Here is a 26182-nt window from a genome sequence, read left to right as displayed (position 1 = left end):
GTTTGATCAAACATAATTCACTGTGTTTGGAGCACGTCAGACATATAAAAGCATTACTTATGCACATCACCTCAAAAACAGAGGAGAAATGGCCCTTAAGCGCACAGCATAACGTAAGAGATGACAGCTGTCTGTGCTGTCTGGGGCTGCTTAGTGATCATAAATGTATTTTTTTCACTTCTGCGCCAATGGAAACACTGTGATTCATTTGGAAACTGTTTGATATGTGAATATAATTCAGTAAAAAGAATGCTAGAACTGTATGAGCACCGGCAAGAGCTTTCATTTGAGCTATAACTTGTACATGTGTCATATGAAAAATATGAAAATGAACCAATGTAAAATACCCAGCTTGGGTATCCAAAATACTGTGTATTTAGGAGTAAATAATTTTTGTACAGTAGAATAAAAACCAAAGTGATGCATGTGTGCATAAAACATAGATTCTACGCTTTCAAATTAAACCACTTAAAGGGGTCTGGTGCAATGCTAGCCCTTTAAATCTTAAAGCGTAATTCGATAATGTCACCGGGTCCACAGAGTTTAACTGGTTAAGTCTTTAAATTACACTTTAAGCTGAATACTAGTGTCTTGAACAATATCTAGTAATATATTATGTACTGTTATCATGAAATCAGGTAATAGAAATCAGTTGTTAAGTCTATTATGTGACAGAAATGGGGAAAAAATGTAAAATAATAAAAATAATTATTAAAAAAGCTAATAATTCTGACTTCAACTGTTTTGTTTCATTGCATAAGTGCATCTGGCAGCTCTCCAATGGGTTTTCTCTGTGTTTCAGTTCGTGAGATGATCCTCCATCCTTACGAGACGCAGTCCGACAGCTTCTACTTTGTGGACAACAAGCTGGTCATGCACAACAAAGCTGATTATTCGTACAGCGGAGGCCCTTAGAACAGCAGTGGGCGGGACTAAGGCAGAGTTTGACTGACAGACCTAAGAACCAATCACAATATCTACGTCCAGCAGCCACGCCCTCTTCAATCAGTGTCACAGGCGAGCGGCTGCAGTGCGTCATTCCTGTTTTGGAGATCTAGAGAGTCACACCATAAGGTCTTGTCCGACACGCACACATATCCTATCCTGATTTCACACACTGCCATTCACGTCAGCAAAAACACAAACTCAAGCATTTATTTTGAAGCGTACCCCAATTATGAGCTAACACGTCCCATAGTTTGTATGGGCAAAGCACTGTAATGTGAATGGTACTTAGGTTTTACTATTCATTGAGTGAGTGCGGTGTGTGTGAGATTTGATTCAATGATTGCAAGTGTGTGTGTGTGAGATGACGCAGATATGACCGTTATATATTGTTGATGTTGAGTATTTCTTTCCCTGTCAGAATAAGCTACATCAAATTTCATACTTGTGAACTTTTCATCCTAAATAGAAGCTGATTTTATGGTGAGACCTTGACTTAATTGATAGATTTGTGTTCATTAGATATATTTTGATACGTGAACAAACTCACTTACTTCTGAGATGTCGATTATTTGTGTGGAATAAAACAAAACTAAAAAAAGAAGCAAAAAAAAACGAATCAAGTGGCATTCGTGGTGCACATCTGTCAGGGATCTACGGATATTTTTGCATTCAAAAGGTTTGCGTGAAGTTCCCGATTATTATACACAATTCATGCTGCGAACCAGAGGTTGAGTAGATAAAAAACGTCTACTGAAAAGGGAACACGGCACACATTACAAGCCTTGACATTTCAAACGACTGGCTCCTGTGGTTTCTCTGAAAAAACAAAACAAAAAGGAAAGGAATATCAGTTTTCAGTAGTTCAGAGATGGCGTTTCTCTTCACCTCTCCATCTATCGTTCCCTTTCTCACACATTCCAGTGATCCAGGCCTCTATCACGCCTGTTTAGTGCACATAGCTGAGGTTAGATTCAGGATGTGTTGTATCTATGATCCTTGTTTTCATAGTGCAAAACGTGCATTTACTGTAGGAGGATGATTTCAATAAACCCTTGTTCTTAAATTGTGGACATGGAAAAGGGGGTGTAAAGTGGATGGGGAAAAAATCATGGACAAATGTTTCTAGTCAGATATGTAACAGCTTTATTTATGATTGTGATTTACTGTAAATGATTTCGAGGGTGTGAAAACGAAACCTATGTTTCGGATAGTTCAAACACCAGTCTGGAATGAAGAGAAATAAATGTATATGTTGAATTTTTGGAAATGATTGAAATCGTCTATTTATTTCCTATAGCCATTTATTTTTATACACTGCCTTTCACACTGTAAACATGTCCCTGACTTAGACCTGCACGATTCTGGCTAAAATGAGAATCGCGATTTATTTATTTATTTTTGCTTAAAATAAAGATCACGATTTTCTCACGATTCTGTGGATGTAAAATAAAGGTATGGTAAAAACAAACATGGCACAACCTCGATAATAATATTATGTGTAGGTCTACTGGTGTCTATAAATAATTCGATTCTACTTATAATAATTTTAATGTTGAATTATTATGTTTGAGATATATGCTTGCAATCTGTCATATTAGACAATTTTATTCACTAGTAAAATCAGACATTTTCCATTATCAGATTATATTCAACAATATATAGGCTAGTTATACTGACACTGTAAACATTTATTTATATGCACAACTGTGGGTTCGCTATGAAAGAAAAAACATCAAATGCTTGTCGTAATCATCAACTCTAAAATGCGATACGATCATTTAAATGAAGTGCACACTTTCGGTTTCATTCTGACTGCTAAGTGCTTGTTCATACTTCGCGCGCGGCTCCCAAACGATCACTCTGTACCACAAACTGAATATTATTTACAAATGTATTACCTGTTACTCGCAACATACGCAGGTTCTGTTCACTAAAGTAGATGTGCGCAGGTCTATCATTAATAGTAGAGCGCGCGTGCTCGCAGTCAGCAGCTCACGTCACGTGTGATTTCCCGATCGCGAAAACATAATTATATAAAGAGAAAAATGTCAATTTTTAGTGTATTTTACCTTATAAATACAGTATGTGACTCATTCAACATCATTTGGAGGTGTCAATGTCTCTGAGCAACGTGTGTGAAACAATGAAAAGACTCGTGCAGCCGCCTTTTCTTCTCTCCTGAACTTGAAAATATGATTGGCAGAATCGTAGAAAGGCTGGATTAAGATCGTCAAGGGGGTCGAATCGAGATCGCGATCTTTTAACGATTAATTGTGCAGCTCTACCCTGACTCTTGATTCACAGGTTCTTGATTTATTTTTCTGTGTATTATTGCTTTCAAAGTGTATTATGACACTGGCTTCAACACCTTTCTGTCTTTCACTTTCATTTTTAGAATGATAATAGTACAACAGCCAGCTGTTTTACCTTGGGTATTAAACTGATTTCTTTCTGGCATAATTTTGGGTTCAAAGTTGATTTCTTTTTTGAAAAACAATGATATTCTGCAAAAAAACAAAGTTAACAAAAAAAAAACTACTTTTGAATTGTGTTTTTTCAATCAAAGAATCAATTAAATGAGTTATCAAATAAGCACAATCTGACCCCAAACAACTGAACAATAGATTCATGCTTAAATCATGCTAACAACATGCTAATTCATGCTAGAATCATGCTAATTCATAATAAAATCTTGTTAACAGCATGCTAATTCATGCCCTGTAAAAAAACAAAAAACAACAACTATATGATCAGTTAGTCCTGACAGCGTGTTTTTAGGTCATTGTAACTTATTAAACTAAGGTTGCTTAACAGCTAGACTTTTATATCAGAACCAAGCACGTTTCCCCAGTTAGCGTGGTTCTTTTGGCAAATGTGAATCCAGTAATCGGGCTCTGATTTGTGCCAAAACAATCGGTGTGAGATCGCCTAAATGTGGAGGTCTCGGCTCGATTGATACGAACTCTGGAGCAGATCGATTGTTGTGAGAAAGCAAAATGATCTGAACCAGGCTATATCACAGTGTGTTATGGATATGTAATGGGCATTTATACGGCTATATAAAAAGGGAATTATGAGTAGGGCGGAATGTCAGGCGGAATTTATATCTGGTGATGTCTGTGGGTGTCATCATTCAAAATTAAAGTGCACCTTTTCGCTTATAATGTCTTATTGCTCATCGTCATATAATGAAATATGGATGCATGACAGCTGAGCAGGACTCAAAATAAACCCTGAAACTCTGACCAATGTGAGCAGAGTTTACTCGTATGTGACTTGTTTTAGCTATTTTGGTCCATTTAGAAACTCTGTGTGGGAAAGCAGACGTACCAAGAAAAAGAGAGCAACATTGTAACAATTTTATTCTGTTTTGGAACAAAAGATTTGATTGACAGGTGTGAAAGCAGCCCAAGTTAATCATGTTCTAACTTAATTTTATAAGTGACCCAAGCTTTTAAGTCTGTTAAAGATAATATAAGTTCAATGGACTCATAAGTTTAATTTGATTCAGCTTAAAATTTAAGGCAACCAGGATTTACAGTGTGCTTTATAATATAATGGAGTATGCTTTTTAATTATGTTGTTTTTAGCCAACTTGATACTTTTTCAAACTAAATAAATTGCATCCGGCAAGCTTTTACAAGCCTTTGTCCTCAAGTTTGTCCTCAAACTTTAATATCTAGTTAGAAAATGATGTCTCACCTTTAATTACTCGAGTACATTTCAAAAATATATAACAAATAAGATTTCTGTTTGGATTTTTTTGTATTTTTGGATTACATACTTTTAACATATTTGAGCTAATAAACTTTGTGATTTAATATTTGTTACCTAAACAAATGAAACAAAAAACAATAGTATTTACGTAATAATAACAGTTATCTCTTAAATGATTAAATCGTATAGCATTCAACTGTAACTGATTTAAATTGATTTGTAGGATTCTGAAAACATGGATTAAAAAAACCCCAAAAAATAAATAAAAAATTTAAAAGGTTACAAACCATTAATGATGTAAACCTAAGCATGATTCATTTTTGAGTGTAAATTCAAAGAAAGGTTATCAAATAAGCACATATACTATCAAAAAAGTAAGTTTTTTCACAAGATTTACATGCAAGTTGCAATTTATCGTAATGTAAAAAACATTTCAGATATCAACTATTAACAATTTTGTTTCTGCAAGAGCTGTGAATGAACTTTCACACAAGAGTGCACAAAATTAGTTTTATTTAGTTTAATGCACATCATGAAAAATGTTACATTACGTGTGTTCTGCTAATTATTAAACACTTAAAAAACCTGAATTGTGTTACTAAACAATACCAATAGAATTGATTAATCTTTGTATTAAAATACATTAAATAGGGTGATCCGAAAAGGGATCCAAAATATAAAAAGGTCTATTCCAGACCTATAAATTTATTAAATTTTCGTGAACCAGCACAAATGGAAGACCAGAAAACCAACTTATGAAACCAGAAGCCACAAAGAATGTCAAAAAGGCTCTGAATGAACCTGAACATGGCTCAGATTTCAGCAATTGCCACATTAAGCCAACTCGCATGTCCAAAAGTACTCTTACTTGAGTAAAGAAGACATCAATGGTACAGAATTACAAACACTAAAGGAAATTGATGCGTCTTTAACAGACACTTCACATAGTGCTTGGACAAATACTGTAAATACATTTAAGAAAGCTGAGCTTTTGCTCCAGTGGGCTTGAAATGAATGGAATGGACGTTATACACTGCATACTGTTAATGGTGGTATAAATATTTATAAATATAAATATATTTGTATATATAAGCATCCCATCCCCACTCTTTTCCTTCAGTCTTCTCACAAAACCCAAGATGTAGATGTTCATGGTGTACCCGTGATGTTTACAAGTGTGTTGTTGGCCCACGAGGGAAAGGTGTCTAGCTTGAACATTGCCATTCCCCATGTGTTGATGCCTAGGTTGATGCACAGGATTCCAATGATGTTGAGAATGAAGCCCGCCTTTGCCTTCAAACAAAAGGAAAATACAATTATCCATCAAATTTACCATAAAGTGTCCATAAATTGTACTTTGGTATCAGGTTGAGGCCAAATCACGCCACAGCAACAGATGCAGTTGACTGATTACAATTTGTCATAATGTAGAACAGGCATCAAAACAAGAACCATCTGACAAAAAAACAAACCAGTGATCAGAATTCATTTATTTCCTATGTAGAGTATCATTAAAGCTGTGTGGAGTTTCAATTACTGTACATGCATTTACATTTACATTTACATTTAGTCATTTAGCAGACGCTTTTATCCAAAGCGACTTACAAATGAGGACAAGGAAGCAATTTACACAACCAAGAGCAACAATGAATAAGTGCTATAGGCAAGTTTCAGGTCTGTAAAGTCTAAGAAGGGAAGTATTAGTAGTATTAGTGGTTTTTTTTTTTTTTTTTGGTACAGTTAGTGTGATATTCAGAGAGGCAATTGCAGATTAGGAAGTGTAGTGGAGACTAAATAGTTGAGTTTTTAGTCGTTTCTTGAAAGTAGCGAGTGACTCTGCTGTTCTGATGCAGTTAGGGAGTTCATTCCACCAACTGGGCAGATTGAATGCGAGAGTTCGCGAAAGTGATTTCTTCCCTCTTTGGGATGGAACCACGAGGCGACGTTCATTCACAGAACGCAAGTTTCTGGAGGGCACATAAATCTGCAGAAGTGAGAGCAGATAAGAAGGAGCAAGGCCAGAAGTCACTTTGTAGGCAAACATCAGAGCTTTGAATTTGATGCGAGCAGCAACTGGCAGCCAGTGCAAACGGACTAGCATTTATTCATTTCAATGCAGTTATTGGATGTTGAAATATTTGAACTTCTGTTCTGTGGCTAAACTGTATGTAACCATCCAACCAGATGTGATGTGTTCTAAGCATAATACTTTGACTGTTGCATTTAGCCCTCTAGTGAAAATTTCAACCAAATTCTCAGAAACAAATGTCAAAGATTATAAAATGGTGCCTTGATGTAGTTTGACAACTTCACAATTTTCACATTTCACCCTTCCTAGTGCCAACTTTTAAGTGGTCATGAAGGAACCATTGCCTCAGTGTTTCTCCCTCAAACAAGGATAATGGGTAGCTATGGGTAACGTAACACCATCCACATCAGATACAATGACTGTAGAAACCATCTACACTACAAAAAAAGCTAACTTTCAAAATCTGATTGTCTAAAAGTTGTGCAAATACTTGAAGATCAAAAAGTCAAATATTACAAGGGTAAGTTTGCCCAAAAAGGAAAATACCATTATTAATTACTCCTCTTCATGTCATTTTGAACCCCGAAGACTTTTGTTGATCTTCGGAATGTAAATTAATATATTTTAGATCCAACAGTTCTCCTCATCCTCCGTAAATGGCAGAGAGCCAAAAACATCGTCAAATATTCCATCAACAACTTCTTCACGACTTAGACTTAGGCGTGAATTGTGATTTTCTCCGTTTTGCGTTTAAATAATTTATGTGCGTTTTATATCTCCCCGAATTGACTGTGTGTGCCTCTAAATCCATGAGCTGAGATGAGGAAACTCCTCCCCGCGAGTAATTATCCAATCATTATGCTATAAAGTTAGGGGGCGCTTGACCATCATTCCACTCTTTAGCATTGCGAGCGGCGGTGAAGTGAGGCTGAGGCCACAGTACAAGGAAGCGCCGGCGAAGTGAGGCAACAGTACGAGAAAGTGCTGGCGTCTTTCAAATCTGCGGTGTGTGGACATTTCGGTTTTGGTGTTAAGCATAAAACGGAGAACAAAAAATTACTGTGTGCAAGCACTGTTTTACACGTATAACCATGACTGCACATCTGCAGTGCCATCACCCAGCAATATCACTGTCTGAATGTAGGATAGCAGAGAAGGTAATAAAGTCCTCCAAACAGCAACAATCCCTCGCTGAATTTACCCAACTGGTTCCGAGAGACGCATACAAATAACAAAGGCAGTGCGGGGTGTTTATTGCTAAAGATTTGCAGCCGTTTTCGGTGATTGGAGATTCAGGCTTTTGTCATTTTATGAAAAGCACTCGATCTGCGTTACAGACTACAGTCTCACATTTTTTTCAGCGCCGAGATAATTAAGATGGTTTATTTATGTTTACTTAAGTACAAATATATTTATTTGAAATGGACAATTTATCTTTATTAACTTCACATGTATGTTTATTTTCAAAGGGTAGGAATTAATGTGTTCCCCAGTTTGTACATGGGCTACCAGCAGCTGTGAGATTTCAGTGTTCATTTTTTTTATACAATACACTGGGAACTAGTGTACTTTTCTTGGCTTTTAAGTTAAACAAAATGAGTATTGCAATAAATCATGAAAATAATTTCTCCTCAAACTCTTACTGTTGCCTGTAGAATTAAAAAAAATAACATGTCAAGCCATGAGAACCGAACCGAACCGAAAACTGTGTTAAAAAACGAAGGTATGTATTGATCTGTGAGCTAACTGTATTGTTGCATCCCTACACCACGCAGTGGAAACGCAAGCCAGATAAAGGTGACCGGTACCATACAGTACCACTCAGTGGAAGCAGGCCATTGGTTTCAAGTAAGAAACAAACAAGAATTTTGCCTTGTGTATGTCACAGCTATTTGCTCTGTAGGTAATTTGTCATGTCTAAGATTCATCAATATTATAATGATTTGAAAAGTTTCACATCAGACCTTTCGTGTTGGGTATGAACACTGTGTATGAGCGGAAAATCTCATAAAATGTATTCATCCATACCATGTCCAAGACTTTGAGGTTGCCGTAAGAGAAGGCGATGGCGTTGGGTGGAGTGGCCACAGGAAGCATGAATGCCAGCGACGCGCTGATGGTGCAGGGCAGCATCACATACAGCGGGTGGAGACCGATGGTGGTGGCCTGCAAACAGAGAGAGTGAGTTCAGTGCTTTAAAATTCCCTCCCACTTTTACGTTCCCACATCAGAAGCACCAGAAGTGTTGTGTGATTTATTACAAACACAAAACACAAGTACATCTCATTTCCATTTTGATGCAAGTGCATAGTAAAAGTCTGCATGTACTTTTTTCACATTGTGACAAATGAGAACATTAATTGTATACAAATTATATATTAAATGAGGAAAAGTGGGCATGTTTTTCTTCTACTGTGAGCTGATTGGATGTATTTAAGTAGGTATTTCATTCAGAAAGATCAGGAAAAGGGTTTGGGGAGAGTTATTTCAACCTAACAGACAACTACTCCTTACCATTATTGTCAAAACTAACAGTTGTTAACCAAACCCCTTACCACAGACAGACATAATCTGACAATTTCACACAGTGCATTTTCAGATTTCATTTTTAGATTGGGCAAATGTTTTATTTATTTATTTTTTTAAATGAAATGCCACAAAACTTGCAATGCGAGCTAACAAAATCACTATGCTAGTTTCCATTTCATGTGTACTTTAAGGTTATTAAATATAAAGTGGGACCTAAATTTTTTCATGAAAGTGTAGTTCATTGTTGAAGTCAACTCGGCGGTGTTAGCTCACCATGGAGGCAAGGATGGGCAGGAAGAGTGTGGTGGTAGCGGTGTTGCTGGAGCACTCGGTGAAGGTGCCCACCAGCAGACACAGAATTATAGAGATGGCGAACGGTGGGATGCTCTTCAGCGGTGACAGACTCTGACCGAGCCACACTGACAGACCAGACTCCTGCACAAACACACACATCACAACATCAGTAGAGTCCTCTAATAAGCATGATTGACCTTAACGCCCCTCAGTGTTTATGAAAAGATCTGCTGGAGACCACTCATGTAAGTTTCTATTTACATTTTTATTGTACTTCTGCTGTAATGATGTAATGTAATGTACACCACTTCCCACGCAAAGGCTGTGATCTACAGAAAACATAATAGACATGAGAATGTGCGCAGTTTTAAATAAACTCCTAAGTAAACATATTCAACTTAAATTGACCATTTGAAACCATCATGAGCAGTAATCATTAATAAATTAATTAACATTTATTATGGCATTTGTTCATTTTTAGATCATTTTTAACAGTGTTTTATTGTGTACTCAAAAAATGATGTTTGCTGTTGGTTTAAACTACTGGTTTAAATGAGCTGTAAGAGGCTAAATTATCATATGCATTTGTTTATATGACAAAACATGTCTTTTTGACTCAGGAAGGTCCATATTGACTCCAAAGGCAGATACTGATAAGATCAGGACCTGGGGCCTCATGTACGAAGACTTGCTTGGAAATCATACTAAAACATTGCGTACGCACAAAGCTGTAAATGTGCGTACGCAGAAAAAAATTCAGATGTATGAAACACTGCGTATGCCAAATCTCACGCAAATTTTTTTGTACATCTGAATGAACGTGAAACTAAGCGTAACATGCATGAGCACAAACCCCCTCCCTGCCTCCTCCCCTGTATAAATATGCTAATGACTCTACTTTGGCAAAACTCAACGAAAAAGCAATGGCAAAAGCAAGCAAAAAGAGAAACTTAGAACAGAATGTGAATTGGAGGTGCTCCTTTCGGAGGTAGACCGGAGAAAAGCGGTGTTATTTGCAAGTTTGTTCTCCGGAATTAACAACAAAAGAAAAAATAGAGTGGGAGAGTTTAGCTGATGCGGTCAACACAGTTGGGTCTGAACATCGCACTGAGTGAATTAAAAAAGAAATGGTGTGATTTATAGGTGTAAAATGTTGCAGCATCCGTAACAGTATTAGTGGCGCAGCTCATAAGATGCATGTCAACATGTTTTGACACGTTTGAGCATGAACTCGGTTCGAATCCAGCGTCTGATGAACTCTTTCTTCTTTTTTCCCCCGCTACATATCAGATTTTGCCAACTATTTATCACGAGAAATACAAATAGGAGTCATTAATAAGTTTGTGCATCATATTTTATTTGCACATTTATTGAATTGAAATGTTTCTGATTCACGCATGCAAATTCATCTTCAGATAGTGTCTTTATAGCAATGTGCGTGGAGTAGATCGCTCAGATTACATTGGGAAGGCTACAAATTGTGCTTTAATGTTTAGCTGGTCAACTGTATGGTATGGAAACCTTATATACCTGCTAGATGAACCCGTCTCATACAGCTGCCATTGCAAGGCTCAGACACTTTATAGAGAGCAATTTAACACAACTGCCTCTAGGAGTCGCCAATGGAAATAAAACAGACACGCACAAAAAATGTGCGTACGCCAGCCATGAAGCAGGCGTGGAGCTGCGCACATTCCCACGTTCAGTTCATCTTTAGTAAATCCAAACGTGAGCGATTCTGAGCGTGAAACCTGGTGTACGCAAAGTTTTTGTGCGTACGCAGCGTTGATACAAGAGGCCCCTGGTGTTTAGTCTTTGGGGGTTTTATGATGTGGTCACATGTTGATTGGTCAGTTTGAATGTCTCAGCATTTGGGCTTTAGTCACATGGTCAAGAAAGATACAAAATAGGCGGTAAACTCGAACTCTGTCTCTTTTCCTGCCCTCTCTTTTCCTGGCCTGCTTCTCTCCTCCTCTGCTCTTCTCCTCCTCTGGAGTCTATCTTCTCTGACTCTACTGCAATCAGGCTTTTGGGCCTACTCTCTTTGTCTCTCTCCCTCCGTCTCTCCTTCTACCTCTGGTAACTTTAATTTTACATTTAAGCTGGGTACAATTAATATCATATGTTTTATCATTTCATATTTTATCATTTTATACAGTTATTTTGTAATTAGTTGTAACTATAGAGAATTATTGTCATCAAATCATCTCATTTTCAAGTATTTGTGAATTACTTTTGATTTAACATCAACATTTAATCATTCCATATTGCAATACAATACAATCACATAATATCAACGCTCTCCCACATTTATAGCTATTAATACTGCCCTTATTTCCGTTTTTGGTATGAGATTGCAGAAGAATGGTTTGACTATAAATGTACAGTTTTTTTTACCATCATTCTGATTACTTTTTAGTCGCTCGACAGAACTACAGCTCGAACCGCTGTGGATTAAAACCATTCTTACAGAGCTGAAACAACACAATTCTTGAGATGTTTGGGGGACAACTTAAATGTTTTATGTTCAATCTACATACTATTGTAAAATTAGTTAACTTAATTCATGTTGTTTTAACATGTTGTAAATTAATTGTGCAGAAAAATAATATATATATATATATATATATATATATATATATATATATATATATATATATATATATATATATATATATATATATATATATATATAAATATATATATATTATTTTTAGTGTGTGATCATGTTACCTCACTCCCGCTTGCCAATGCGAATCCTCCCCCCAGGAGCAGCACTATATTCCAGGGCATGCGCTCGTGAACCACCTTCCAGTTGAGGAGCGTCGGGGTTCCTTTCAGTTTCCTCTTCTTTTCCTTCTCAACTCCTACATAGAACAGATGGTCCAGATTATCAGGTTGCACACCGAGTTTTAACGCAACATTCTGTCCAAATTCAGAACAAGCTTACCATCCTGCTCCTCTCCTACAGCTTCCTCATCACGTTCTTCATATTTGATGGAGCATAAAAAGTCCACTCGAGACGGAATGACGAAGAACAGGGTGGACATAAAAATGGCCACGGTCCCATCTGTGACATATCTGTACAGAGACGAAGAGTTTCATATACATCAATTGAGCTTTTTTAGTCTCTAAAAAATGAATGTTCACCCAAAAATGTACATTCTGTTTAGGCATGGGATGGCAACCCGTTTCAAGGTTTACAGCGGTTTGAAAAAGTCAAGGTTTTAAAACTGCCAAAGTTTTGGCTAAAGCAAGACTAAAATTGGGATGTCAGTGTAAATCTAATAGATGTATAAAAATAGCCCAAAACTAGACTAGTCCTCAAATACAGAGGAATAAAAGACTTTACGTGAAGTCTGTCTACTTTTCTTAAAGTGTTTTTATCTTGTTTCTAGTCCAAATATCTAAAAATTTGTATATCAAGAAGCATTTTATAGACACATTATTATTATTGTATGGTTTTTAGAAATAATATCAATATTAAGTGAGTTTTTCCACAAAAAAAGGCAAAATAATATGGCAGTGAAGCATTCAAAAATATTTTTGTCGTTTGTTTAAACTACCTCTTTAAAATGAGCTGAAACAACACAATTCTTGGGGGATTTTTTGGGGGAAACTCAATTGTTTTATGTCCAATTCACTTTTATTTGTTACATTAACTTAAAATAGTTTGAGGGCGTCACAGTGGCGAAGTGGATTAGCATGATCGCCTCACAGCAAGAAGGTCGCTGGTTTGAGCTTCGACTGGGTCAGTTGGCATTTCTGTGTGGAGTTTGCATGTTCTCCCGTTGTTTGTGTGGGTTTCCTCCGAGTGCTCCAGTTTCCCCCACAGTCCAAAGACATGCGATGTAGGTGAATTGGGTAAACTAAATTGTTCGTAGTGTATGTGTGTGAATGGGAGTGTATGAATGTTTATCAGAGATGGGTTGCAGCTGGAAGGGCATCTGCTGCGTAAAACATATGCTGGATAAGTTGGTGGTTCATTGTGCTGTGGCGACCCCTTATGAATAAAGGGGACTAAGCCAAAAACAAAACAAAAAAACTAATTAATTAAAAAAATTGTTTAAAAACAAAATTATTCAAAATAATCTTGTTTTTGTGTTTGAAATAAGAACATTTTACTGAGCCCACTGGCAAACAATGGAGACTAATTACTAACATTTGGACTTATTACTTCTGAAAACAAAACAATAGATATCTGTTTTTCTAGACACTGCAGCACTTTTTTTTTTTAGATATTTGGACTTGAAACAAGAAAATTCTAAGTAAGTAAATCTTGTTTTGCTGTGTAATTCGTCTGTTTGATTACTCTAGTTTTGGGCAGTTCTCTTTGACATTATTAGATTTTCATTCACGTCCAAAAAATAATAATAATAATAATAATAATAATTGTTTGGTTAAAGTCAATGGTATTGGTTTCCATGATTCTTCTAATAGAGAAAACAAACTTATAATGGTGTCCTACCACTTGAGAATGTGTAAACGGCGAGTCCATTTTCATTTTTGGGTGAACTTTCCCTTCAAGTTTTAAAATGAAGCTTGTACTCACTGTCCGTTTTTGTTGAAGAGCTCAGTTGCCCAGCCTGGCATAAAGCCTGGTTCTCTAGTGAACCACAGGATCACCAGAAAGATAAAGATGACCAGCACTGCTCCCTCAGCGAAGGACATTGGCCCCAGCTTCTTATATTCATTCTTCATCACTTTGTACGCATCTTTGTCTCCCTCGTTCTTTGTGCCGCAGCCAAAAGACTGTTTAAAGCTGAAAAAGAAAAAACCATGAGTGAAAACTCAGACTACTCAAAGGTGTTACATTATCAAGCATATAAAATGTATTTTTATTATAACAGCCACAACATTTCATCAGCCTTTTTAATTAGGTGTCTATCCAACTCTTACAAGGGGCCCAACATGACTTCAGTTCTATATTAGTAACTATTAGCATTGTCATCTTTTGCACATTGTCATGGATTTTTCGTTATAAAAATGTAAAAGCTTGGTAATTAGACACATTTATGAACAAGATCTAAAAATTGTTATTTGATGTATCTATTTATTATGCCAGTTTTATTTATGCTAGCAAGTCGATTTAAACCCGTTAAAAATAGTTATTATTAGAATTATAAGAATTATTTAGGGATAGTTCTCTAGGAAGACATTGACGTTAACAGTAGCCAAATTAAATTAAATTAAACTAAATAAAATAATTAAGTTAAATTAAATTAAATTAAGACACAATGAATGGAAGTCAATGGCTTCCAGTTTCCAACATTTCCAGAATAGAGGTTTAGAACAGGTCCAGGCTGAGTAAATAAAGACTTTATAAACTATAATAAACCTACAGGAAGTATTAGGGGGATGATTGTGTTGGAAATGGCAATGAAAAATGTTAAGAACCATTGGCTAAAAAATAGACTGACTGCATTTTGATGTAAAGTATACAAGTTACTTACTTAAAGCCCAGGTACATGCACTGCAGCCAAAGCCAAGAGAGCACAAGCATCAGCACCATGTTAGGAAAGGCAAAACCGAACCAGCTGGCAAAGTTGATCACATCATTGTTATCTGGAAAAATCCTGTTAAGAAAAAACAACATCAAATATGTGAGAGACGCCATAATAAATAAATGAATAAATAAATAAATAAATAAATGTTTATTATCGTTATCCTTATTCTAAAATATTTTATGTTTATCAATTTCGGATTTAATTAATCTTATTTACTAATTAATCTGTATTCAGTCAATCTTATCTTTTATAGTACATTTAAAACATTTTAATAAGAGACAGAAACATACTCATCCATCTGGCCCTTGAGAATTAGATTTGGTGTGGTGCCCGTCAGGGTGGCAGTTCCTCCAATGCTGGCGGAGTAACACACAGATAAACTCATTCCTTTAAAGAGACGAAGATACTTGGCTTCACGCGCTTTCCTCCTGCGTTCAGAAAGAGCGTTGATCCCTTCCTCCACATCTGCGTTATCTGTCAACAGGTGGGTTGTAAATGTTAAGATAACAGTAAGGTTAAGATTGGTCTATTAATCTGATTGGCCAATGGCGGCCTCTAGTGGCAAACGGTTGGATTTTAGAATCGTTTCAGGACCCAAACAACATTTAGTAATCAATATCTCATTGGACGTGCAATATGGCCTAATAATCTTCAAAAGTTCTAGTTCTTCAAAGTGCTAAAATGTTGACCTAAAGATGAGGGTACATTTAAAGCAGGGGTGTCAAACTCAATCCCTGGAGGGCCGAAGCCCTGCACAGTTTAGTTCCAACCCTGCTCCAACACGCTTACCTGTAGGTTTCAAACAAGCCTGAAGGACTCAATTAGTTTGATCAGGTGTGTTTAATTAGGGTTGGAACTAAACTGTGCAGAGCTGCCGCCCTTTTGGAACTGAGTTTGACACCTTTGATTTAAAGAGTAGCAAACTGTTGGGTTTTACAGAAGGTCAGGACCCAAATACTATAACAACAAAGCCTCATTGAATATTTAATACACGCTTTACACTTTTTAAAAAGTCCAATTGTCAAAATGACATGCTGTTTTAAGATTGGTCTCTTAATCTAATTGGCGAACGGTGGCCTCTGGTGGCAAAGTATAGAAACACTTCAAGACCCAAACAAAATGAAGTAAACAGTATCTCAATGGATGTGCAATATACAATCTTCAAAGCTCAAGTACCATAATGAGGTACTGTAGACCAGTTTTTCTCAACCACAATCCTATAGGACCATCAGCCTTGCACATTTGCCATGTCTCCTTAACCAAGCGCACCTGATTCAGGTCATCAGCTCTTTGGAAGGGACTGAAAGGCCTGTAATGGGTGTGACAGACAAAGGAGACATCCAAAACATGTAGTGTCGTCCTCTAGGAACGTGGCTGAGAAACACTGTTGTAGACCAACGAAAAACAGATGGGGTGTAAGTTTTATTATTTAATCAATCTGATTGGACAATGGTGGCCTCTAGTGGCAAACTATTGGGTTTCAGCGAAGTTTTAGTACCCAAACAGTATCACAACAAAGCCTCACTAAATATTCAATATGCCGAAATGACAGGCTGTTTTAAGATTGGTCCATTGATCTGATTGGATAATGGTAACCTCAAACGTTTGGATTTTAGAACTCGACAAAATTAAGTAAACAATTCCTCACTCTTAATCTGCCAATATGACGTACTGTGAGACAATTGAACAACAGATGAGAATGTAAATGTTGACTGGTCCATTAATATTGATGGTGGACTCTAGTGGCAAACTACTGGATATTAGAAATGCTTCAGCACCCAAACAGTATTTTGTGACAAAGACATTATTTGATACTCAATAATACACTCTTTAAAACTTTAAAAAAAGTACAAGTGTTCAACATACTGTTGGGTTTCTCTCCTTGGGTGTTGTCCAAAGGTTGCTTGATGTTGACCTCGGTTAACTCGAACGCTTGATTAACCTGACCTTCCCTCAGCTCTTTCTCATCAGAATCCGCTTCTGTGGCGCTGAGCTGTTCGAGAACCGCTTGAGAAATGGGCAGCATCATGGCGGTGGTGGCCGTATTGCTGATCCACATGGAGAGGAAGGCTGTTACGATCATGAAGCCCAGCATTAGCCTGGAGAAATAGACAGACAGAGTAAAAAAATCAGTACTGGTGAGTTAATGAGGCCCAATTGGAGAATTTGTTTTCGTTGTGTTTGGTCTTACAGAGCAGGCCGGACTCCAACGACTAGGAGGACACTCAGGGCAATGCGTTTATGGAGATTCCAGTGTTCAACAGCTATTGCCACCAGCAGACCCCCAATAAATAGCATATTGGTGTCCTTTAAGTACTGCACGCATACCTAAAAGACAAAGTTACACGCTTAATATCACATTCAGCTCTGGTTGACATGGGTTGAGTTTAAAGGTTCAGGACACCCCGGAGAACTTTTTTTTTTATTTTAACAGATGTGTGTGTGTTGAGCATCAATTAAGAAAATGTTAGCACCTGTCAGCTGTAATTGTGGGGGAAACTGGATAATTTTGAGCTTTTGTCAGCTAATTTCAGCTTCCGGGTTTAAAATGATTTTTGGGGCGGGATCAAAATCGGCGACGTAGCGCAGAACTGCAAGTGCAATGATGACGCGTCGGTTTCTCATTATTATTCATAGCGGAGTTTTCTTATCCTATGAGAAGAGCCGGCTGCTTAATTATTCATGAGACCTGCCAGACCTGCCAGTGTCAAGCCCGAGCTGAGAGACACGGAAACCACGGGACAATATTTAGCCGTTCATGAAGCCTCATATGCGTTTGTTTCCATCATCCATGGGGTTTGTTGCATGTTTTCCCCTGCGATCTTTTCAGGGCCGATCATACAGCAAAGCTGAAAGCATTTTCGGAATTGCACAATATTATCCAAGTCTATAGAGAATACAAAATATTTCAGTGTATTTCTCAAAGTATTGCAATATTGTGAGAGAATGCTCAAGATTCTGAGCAAATGCTGTTCCCTATAGAAATCTAAAATTTGCAAAACAGAGTAAAAGATTTGAGGAACTAAAAGTTTGTTGGGAAAATGCAAAACTTTTCGGTTTCACTTTATTTTGACGATCCATTTAATGCGTTTTGTTGAAGTCAAGTTGCATTACATCTACATGCCAACTAATTCTCATTAGATACTGTAAGTAGACTGTTGGGCTTAGGGTTATTGTAAGTTGACATGTACTTGCAAAGTTTCTTATAGACAGTTAAATGTCTGTTGAAGAAGCAGTATCAGCAGATATTAAGCAGACAGACTACTAAGACTCAAACGAGAAGTAATTGGCATGTAATGTGCAATAGGGACCGTCAAATTTCGAGAGGGGTCTGGATGCAGACCTGGTGCAGTGCAATCTGAGCTGCATCTAATGCTTTTTAGTGCGCTCACCTAACCACACCCCTAAACCTACCCCTCACAGTGACGTCACTCGCTCCACTGAGTGCGTTGTGTCTGAGTGATGCAATCTCAGCATGCATCATAGAGGCTGCATCCAGATACTATTGCAAATTTCAGATGAATGTAACGTTTCTGATAAAAAAAATTAATTTTGCTCCCAAGGGAACACAACACTTTTGCTGAGAATATTTCTGTGTGGAGAACGCAAATGTTTTGCACATAATAGCAAATTTATTTAGGTGAGAAACTATTTATTTCCATTGCGTTTTCAGCTATTTTTGTATTGTCAAATCACTTTTTATCTTATTGGAAAAATGTGCATCATTTGCCTTCATTTTTACAAAATACATGGCTCCTGGTACATTTCCTTTCCCATTTCAGATGACAAATCTACTAGAGGGCACTGTCTACATTTTTCTTCTTCTGAAATATAAATAGGTTAAATGTTTCGCGGGTTCCTGAAGTCCTTCCTTTATGTGTCCACGTAAAGGTGGGGCGTGTAGTACAAACCACTAATCGAAACCTCTCCATGAACCCAACCAATAGTGTTTTCAAAAGCAAATATACAAAAAAGTGCATAGCTGTGACCATGTAGTTTTACCTGGCTATTCTTTCTTTTGTTGATTCACTAGTCTGGAACCGGAGCACTTCGAATCACAATTATGACAACGAACAAGGTGAGCTACCCAGCAAACTGACCACTCCAAGTAAAGTTTTATGGAGATAGAGATGTGATGCAAATGTAGTCTTTAGGTTGTTTACTTGGTGTTGTGCAAAGTATTGCATACAAAAGATTCCATATTCCTTTATGACATGTCCCTGTGAATATCATTAATGTGAAAAGAACAGTGCCTGATAACGTTAATTTTACCCCCAAACTACAGTCAAACATTTGTTTATGTCACAAAAAGTATGAAGCTCATATTTCTAATAAGACTGAGTTGCTTATTTTATTCCAATCATGTCCTCTTAGGGATACTTTATACTATACTATTTATAACATAAGCAGTATGCCAAACTGTATGCATTAATAATGGTGATTATTTTGACTTATTTTACATCCTTTATTAATAATTAGTTCATAACATATACATGTAAAATCACAGCTGAATAGTAAAATACAGTAAAGTACCATTTTTATTAAGCTAATCACTTAGATAAAACAATCAAAACCGTTCATTCAGGAAAAGGAAAGTCAAGTTGAGAGCACTGCATTGTGGGACAAAGTAAACAGCGCGGTGTGCATCGGTTCTGTTTCCTTATTGACAGACGTATTAGAGTTCTCTTTAAAGACTGAAGGATAACGCATATAAAGGCAGATAACAATCAGTCTGGTGACAAGTTTCAAGGTGTTCATAAAAAAACACTTTTATAGCCCATAAAGTTCTTCTATCATTAGAGATAATGCTTGTTCAAACAGATCTCATGCTGATGAAGGGAAATCTCTGTGGGCATGTGGTTATTCGTAACTCTTATGTAATTTTCGGCGTGGTTTTTGTTGTTGTGTTTTTGGACAATGCAGTTCGTCACTCACTCGTCTTAGTTAAAGTTACTTTGAGACTGAAAAAATATGATTAATTGAATTTCCACATTTTTTTTAAGGTAACTGGTGAACCATTTTTATGGGCTGAATTTAAACAAACAAAAGACATTTAGTAATGAGCAACTTAATTTGTTTGTTTAAATTCAGCTCATATATATTGTTTGCAACCATACTGTTGAATTCTCGATGTTGAAGCATTTCAGAGTAAAGTGTTGACATTATAGAGTTAGATTTCATTAATTCATTCAATTTCTTGTCGGCTTAGTCCCTTTTTTAATCCGGAGTCACCACAGCAGAGTGAACCGCCAACCTATCCAGCAAGTTTTTACGCAGCAGATGCCCTTCCAGCCGCAACCCATCTCTGGGAAACATCCACACACACATTCACACACACACTACGGACAATTTAGCCTACCCAATTCACCTGTAACGCATGTCTTTGGACTCTTTGGGAAACCTGAGCACCCGGAGGAAACCCACGCGAAGGCAGGGAGAACATGCAAACTCCACACAGAAACGCCAACTGAGCCGAGGCTCGAACCAGCCACCCAGCAATCTTCTTGCTTGGAGGCGACAGCACTACCTACTGCGCCACTGCCTCGCCCAGAGTTAGATTTTGATAAATTTGATTAGAGTTAAAAGCTGAATTGATCCAGTGCAAAATCAAGGAGTTACAGAACCAACACTTGATGATGTTATTTCCAGCATCCATGCAGCCACAGTCACTAAAGAATTTTTCAGAAGCCATTTGCATCGGACTTTCTCTAATGCCATTTGCATTTGACTTTCTCTAAGGAAATACGGTTGAAAAAGTATTGTTAGGTTAATTACTTGGGAACGGAGTGACAAATTTAAACTTTGGCAGTTCATTTGTGGTCGTTTGTGTAATTAATTTTCTACCTTAAAAACATTTTGTAAATTCAATTAATTTTTTTCAGCATGGTGTGTTGAATGTTCAATGCTCAATACACTGTAAACACTTTAACTGTAATCTTTAATTATATATATATATATTAACTATATATATTTAAATAATTTTTTTACACTTAAAAAGAAAAACCTTTAAAAAAGCCTTGAGAAAACCTTAAAATTCTTTATCTTTATACTTTATGAATTCAATCAGAGTTCATAAAAAATTGTCATTTGCAAAGTGTGGTTGAACTTGTCAAATTTGACAAATAAATGTTTAATTAAAATAATCTTTTGCTTTGTTTACCTTTTGACTCTTATCATAAAGATTTCTGAGGTAAATGGTAAATAAGGTTTATTTTACATTTTAAAAAGTTTTTTTTAATACTCCTTAATTACAGGTTCTATTATTGTCTTTACTGATTAATCTGATAGCTTTGTTTTCTAGTTTTTACCTTTTATTTTCTTATACTTTACAGCGCTTTGGTCAGCTTTATAAAGCAATATTGTATTTTACTGTAAAAATGTCAATGTCAATTTTATTTATATAGCACTATTAAACACAACCAAAGGTTGACCAATGTGCTGAACAATAAATCACAAAGTACAAGTATAAAATTATAGCTAAAACAAACAATTCTCACAAATAGTTAATATAGGTAAAAACAAGCAAATCTCACTAATAGTTATTATAGCTAAAAACAAACAATTCTCACTGATAAAATGCCAAATCAAAAAGGTAGTTTTCAACCTAGATTTAAAAACAGACAGCGATGATATAGACCTAATACAGAGGGGCAGAGCATTCCACAAAGTAGGACTTTGTAAAAAGTAAATCTGACAATGTAAATTCAGGCTGAAATTTATTAAGAACTCTATTTTAGAATATCTGCTGCCTCTGTTAGGAATATTAATTATTTATGACAATATTTTCTCAAATTATTTGAATCTACTTCATTCTTTAGTAATATTTACTTTATTCTTAAAGCATATTTTAGTATCTCACAACTTTATGTCTCTGTATTTTTAAATGTATAAATATTTCACCAAAAATAAAAAGTTCACACACTAAAAAATCTTTTTGTCAAACTACTTCTTCAAGTTGAGCTGAATCTACACAATTCTTCAGTTTTTTTTGGCACAACTTAATTGTTTTATGTTAAATCAAATTAAATTTGTATAAAAAAAAAACAATGAAGTTAATTTAATCACTTTGTGTTGGGACGACATGAAGCAATTGTGTGGAACTCAGCATCCACAGAATTGCTTCATGTGTACAGTGTCTGCAAGTTTTACAGTGTAGACGCAGAAATGAACTGTACCTTTCCAGACTCCATGATACCCATCATAGGGAAGAGGACGACAGGCAGCAGGGCAGTGATGGCCAGCGGCATACACTCCGTACACCAGAACAGAGCCATCAGGATGATGGCAAAACCACATCTTGCCTCCTGATGAACAGAGCAGTCATAAGGGTAAGAGATCTACAGTGAATACATCACCTATTCCAGTAGCAGTAGGACACACTGCTGTAGGATTATTGTGTGTGTGAATGAAATGCATGACACATCAGATCTCATCATAGGCTGTCATATGGGATGAAAGGGTTGGATTCTTGCATCTGGTGAAGGCGTCACTGCTATATCTCTTGCGGATCTTCATCTATCGCTCGAAAAAGTGCTGATAAAAGTAACCCTTGACCATCAACGACACTAAACAATTTTCAATGGATTTACTTTTATGGATGCTTCTATTTTATGGAGGGCTTTTATCACTATAGAGAAAAGGCTGTGTAATGCGTTTGACCCCGTAAATGCTTAGTAAATCCAGTTTAATTGAAACGGAAAGGTTTATTGGACTTTTAGAGGCTTACTCCTTATAATCAAGCTAAAATATGTGCTTTGGTAACAATTGTCGATATTTTTATGGCTAAAAAGTAAGATTTAGAGAGTATTTCAGTGAATATATCTGCTGAAGTAATGTGAATATCACTAAATCTACTCATAGTCAAGCAAGACCTCATTTTTTGTCTAGTCCATACTCAGGAAAAAAACAATCAGACAAATTTTTTGTCTAAAATAATAAAATATATAATATATAACATAAAAATAGAATTCATTACTCTGGAAGTCAAAGTAACATGTTTGGTCACACTTTATTTTGATGGTCAGTTTGTTACATTGCATCTACAAGTCAACTATAAGTAGACTGGTAGGTTGGGGTTAAGGGTCAGTGTAAGCTGACTTGAAAAGTTTCTTATAGTCAGTTAAATGTCTGTTGAAGTCGCCGTATCAACAGATATGAAGCAGACAGTCTACTAACCATCAAAATGACTATCAAAATGAAGTGTTACAGTATGTTTAGTATGATTAAATTTAAATGCTGTTTTATTATCATCAAAGTTTTGTTTTCATTATGGAGCAAAATGTACAATGTGATAGAGTATGATAGAGATGTGATATGATAGAGAATGATGATTGACAGATTATTAAAAAGCTTATAAAAGTTTATATCTCATCTGTGACTCAAGTTGAAGCATAGTCTGTTAAAGGGACAGTTCACCCAAAACTGAAATTTCAGCTTGTTTCAAAACTGTTTTTTTAGTTTAATTCTGTTGAACACAAAAGAAGATATTTTGAAGAATGCAGGAAACCTGCAACCATGGACTTCCATAGTAGGAAAAACAATAAGTCAATGGTTACAAGTTTCCAACATTCCTCAGTATATACAGTTGAAGTCATATTAGCCCTACTTTAATTTAATTTAATTTAATTTAATTTAATTTAATTTAATTTAATTTAATTTAATTTAATTTAATTTTTAAAAAATATTTCCCAAATTATGTTTAACAGAGCAAAGAAATCTTCACAGTATGTCTGATAATATTTTTTCTTCTGGGGTAAAGTCTTATTTTTTTATTTTGGCTAGAATAAAAGCAGTTTCTAATTTTTAGACATCATTTTAAGGAAAACATTATTAGCCACTCTAAGCTAATTTTAATTTTGATAGTCTACAGAACAAATCATCATTACACAATAACTTGTCTAATTACCTTAACCTGTCTAGTTAACCTAATTAACCTAGTTAAACCTTCAAATGTCACTTTAAGCTGTATAGAAGTGTCATGGAAAATTATCTAGTAAAATATTCTGTACTGTCATCATGACAAAGATAAAATAAAACAGTTATTAGAAATGAAATAATAAAACTTTTATGTTTAGAAATTTGTTTTAAAAAAAACGTCTCTCTGTTAAACAGACATTGGGGGAAAAATAAACAGAAATAATAAGTCAGGGGGGGCTAATAATTCTGACTTCAGTTGTATGTGTTAAACTCAAGCGATGCAGAACAAGTTAAGCGTGAGTAAATGACGACAGAATTTGAATATCGAAATTCAATATAGAGGCGTTCATCTTGAAACTTTACATATATTATACAATTTATTTTTACATTTGATTTAGAAAGTCAGTAAAGATTTCAAAGCAAAAATACGCTATAAGCACAACCTTTTAGTAACTTCACTAAAATATATTTTACTTGCAAAACCACTGGTTTGCTTTAATTAAAGTTCTGAAATCAAGTTCTGACTGTGCTGATTATTTAGAGCAGTGATTCTCAAGCTTTTTTCATCAAGTACCACCTCAGAAAAAAAAATGTCTCTCCAAGTACCACCAAAATGAGCAGTATTGAAATACAGTAGCGTAGTTGGCCTAGTAAAGCAGCCACAACTCTGCACAGTTAAAAAAAGAAACGTGGCAGATTACCTCTGAAATATAGGCTATATGTCATATATGCCATATTACATACATTATTTTTGATAAATTTTGAAATATATGTAGCATGTACATGACATATTTCATTCCTCCGTGTACCACTAGAAGGAAGTCCGCGTACCACTACTGGTACATGTACCACAGTTTGAGAACCACTGATTTAGAGCCTAAAGATTCTTCCATCAAAAAGGATACAGTATTCTTTATAGTGTAGTATATAGTACTTTACAGTATACTCAGTTAACTTTCCAAACCCTTCCAGTCTGTAAAAGATAAACCAAAACATTGTTATAAGAGTATGATAGATTGTTTCACTTAATAAAAGTCCCTCAATGTGGTTTGAGTGATCAAAATATTGAAGTTTTCCTAACTTCAGTGGTTGCTTAGAACAGAAAATATTCCTGCATTATTTTTTCAGCTGAAGATCTGTCAGCTCTGTCTAACTGTGAGCCACGGGGCTTCCTTTTCATTATTTGTGACATGATAGTGACCTCCGCAAGCTGAATAAATACAAACTTCAGTTATCATTCATCTTTTATAATTTTTCTTTAAAATGTCGATATTTGAGAGTACATTTTCAGACCATTCAAACAACATAGAAAGACTTTATACCAGACATTCAAAGACTTTGCTTTACATTTAAATGAAATATTCCCTCTGTACTTACTGGAGTCGGGAGCACCAACGGCAGGGGTAAAATGAGCAGAGGAACACACAAGATAAGGATGTAGTTTCTGTGAAGCAACAGCCAGCGCAGAACTAAACTTGCTTTGGTGCACCCCATGTCTGTGTCCTGGGTCCCTCAAGTGTTTGTTGCCGGAGCGCTGATGGTTTGAGCACTGCAGAGGAGAGCCAGCTCGATCAATGCGTTTATAGGCATCGTCACATAAGGAAAATTAAACATTAACTGTGTGAACAAGGGGAGGGTAAACAGGGTTATGAAGGAGGAGGGGGGTATATGACAAACACAGAAGATAAACCCTTGTGTTATCTCTGTCTATAGCAGCAGTTTGATTGTGTTGTTGCAGCAGTGCGTAATGGATTTATTAAAAACACATTTGAACTTTTCACACTGCTAAAGTCATCACGGAGGAACAGGTGTCGCCCTGATTCATGTCCAGAAATATGTCGAGAATGTTTCTCGTTGTGCTCTTCTGGGAACTTAAATGAGGAAATGTGTATTGGAATAATGCGGTTTATTATCAGTTTTCACTAATAAAGGGGCAGTTCAGCCAAATTCTGTCATCATTTACTCACCCTTCACACTGTCAAATATTTTACCTTAAATTTACAGTAAATTACTGGCTAATAATTGCATTACTTTCACAGTATGATGCTGTTTATAAATTCACAGAAAATTACTGTAGTGTACTTTATAATACCGATATTTCTGTAAATATTTCTAGATATCAAAATGCCTGTAACAAAGGTTAATGTGCATACATTTCTGTTGAATAAAATATTATTAGTGTTCGAATGATAACTAACGTGAAAAAGAAATAGCAATTTTTACAGTAATCTGCTGTAATCAT

At 36.0% G+C, this 26182-nt stretch overlaps 2 protein-coding genes and 1 long non-coding RNA gene across 3 annotated transcripts in view; 2 read left to right on the top strand and 1 right to left on the bottom strand.

Annotated features, from left to right (window-relative positions):
* Positions 1-2215, top strand: part of unc119a2 (unc-119 lipid binding chaperone a2) — a 54432-nt gene extending 52217 nt beyond the window's left edge. Inside the window, 1 exon segment of the mRNA NM_001040394.2 lies at positions 803-2215. Coding sequence (NP_001035484.1) covers positions 803-915 — 113 coding nt within the window. The 3' untranslated portion in view covers positions 916-2215.
* The window catches only part of LOC147838945 (uncharacterized), a 1276407-nt gene that overhangs the window by 259878 nt on the left and 990347 nt on the right, over positions 1-26182 (top strand). The gene's annotated exons all lie outside the window — the stretch shown is intronic.
* On the bottom strand, positions 5162-25493 carry slc13a2 (solute carrier family 13 member 2). The gene is given in 12 exon segments (NM_213452.3): positions 5162-5958; positions 8723-8860; positions 9497-9658; positions 12251-12384; positions 12468-12598; positions 14070-14279; positions 14971-15093; positions 15315-15498; positions 16891-17123; positions 17216-17352; positions 22200-22328; positions 25318-25493. Coding segments are annotated over 12 exon segments (1842 nt in total). The 5' UTR covers positions 25435-25493; the 3' UTR covers positions 5162-5814.

Source organism: Danio rerio, chromosome 21 (assembly GCF_052040795.2).
Source record: "Danio rerio strain M-AB ecotype USA chromosome 21, GRCz13ab, whole genome shotgun sequence".
NCBI lineage: Eukaryota > Metazoa > Chordata > Actinopteri > Cypriniformes > Danionidae > Danio > Danio rerio.
This window is presented reverse-complemented; position numbering and strand designations above follow the sequence as displayed.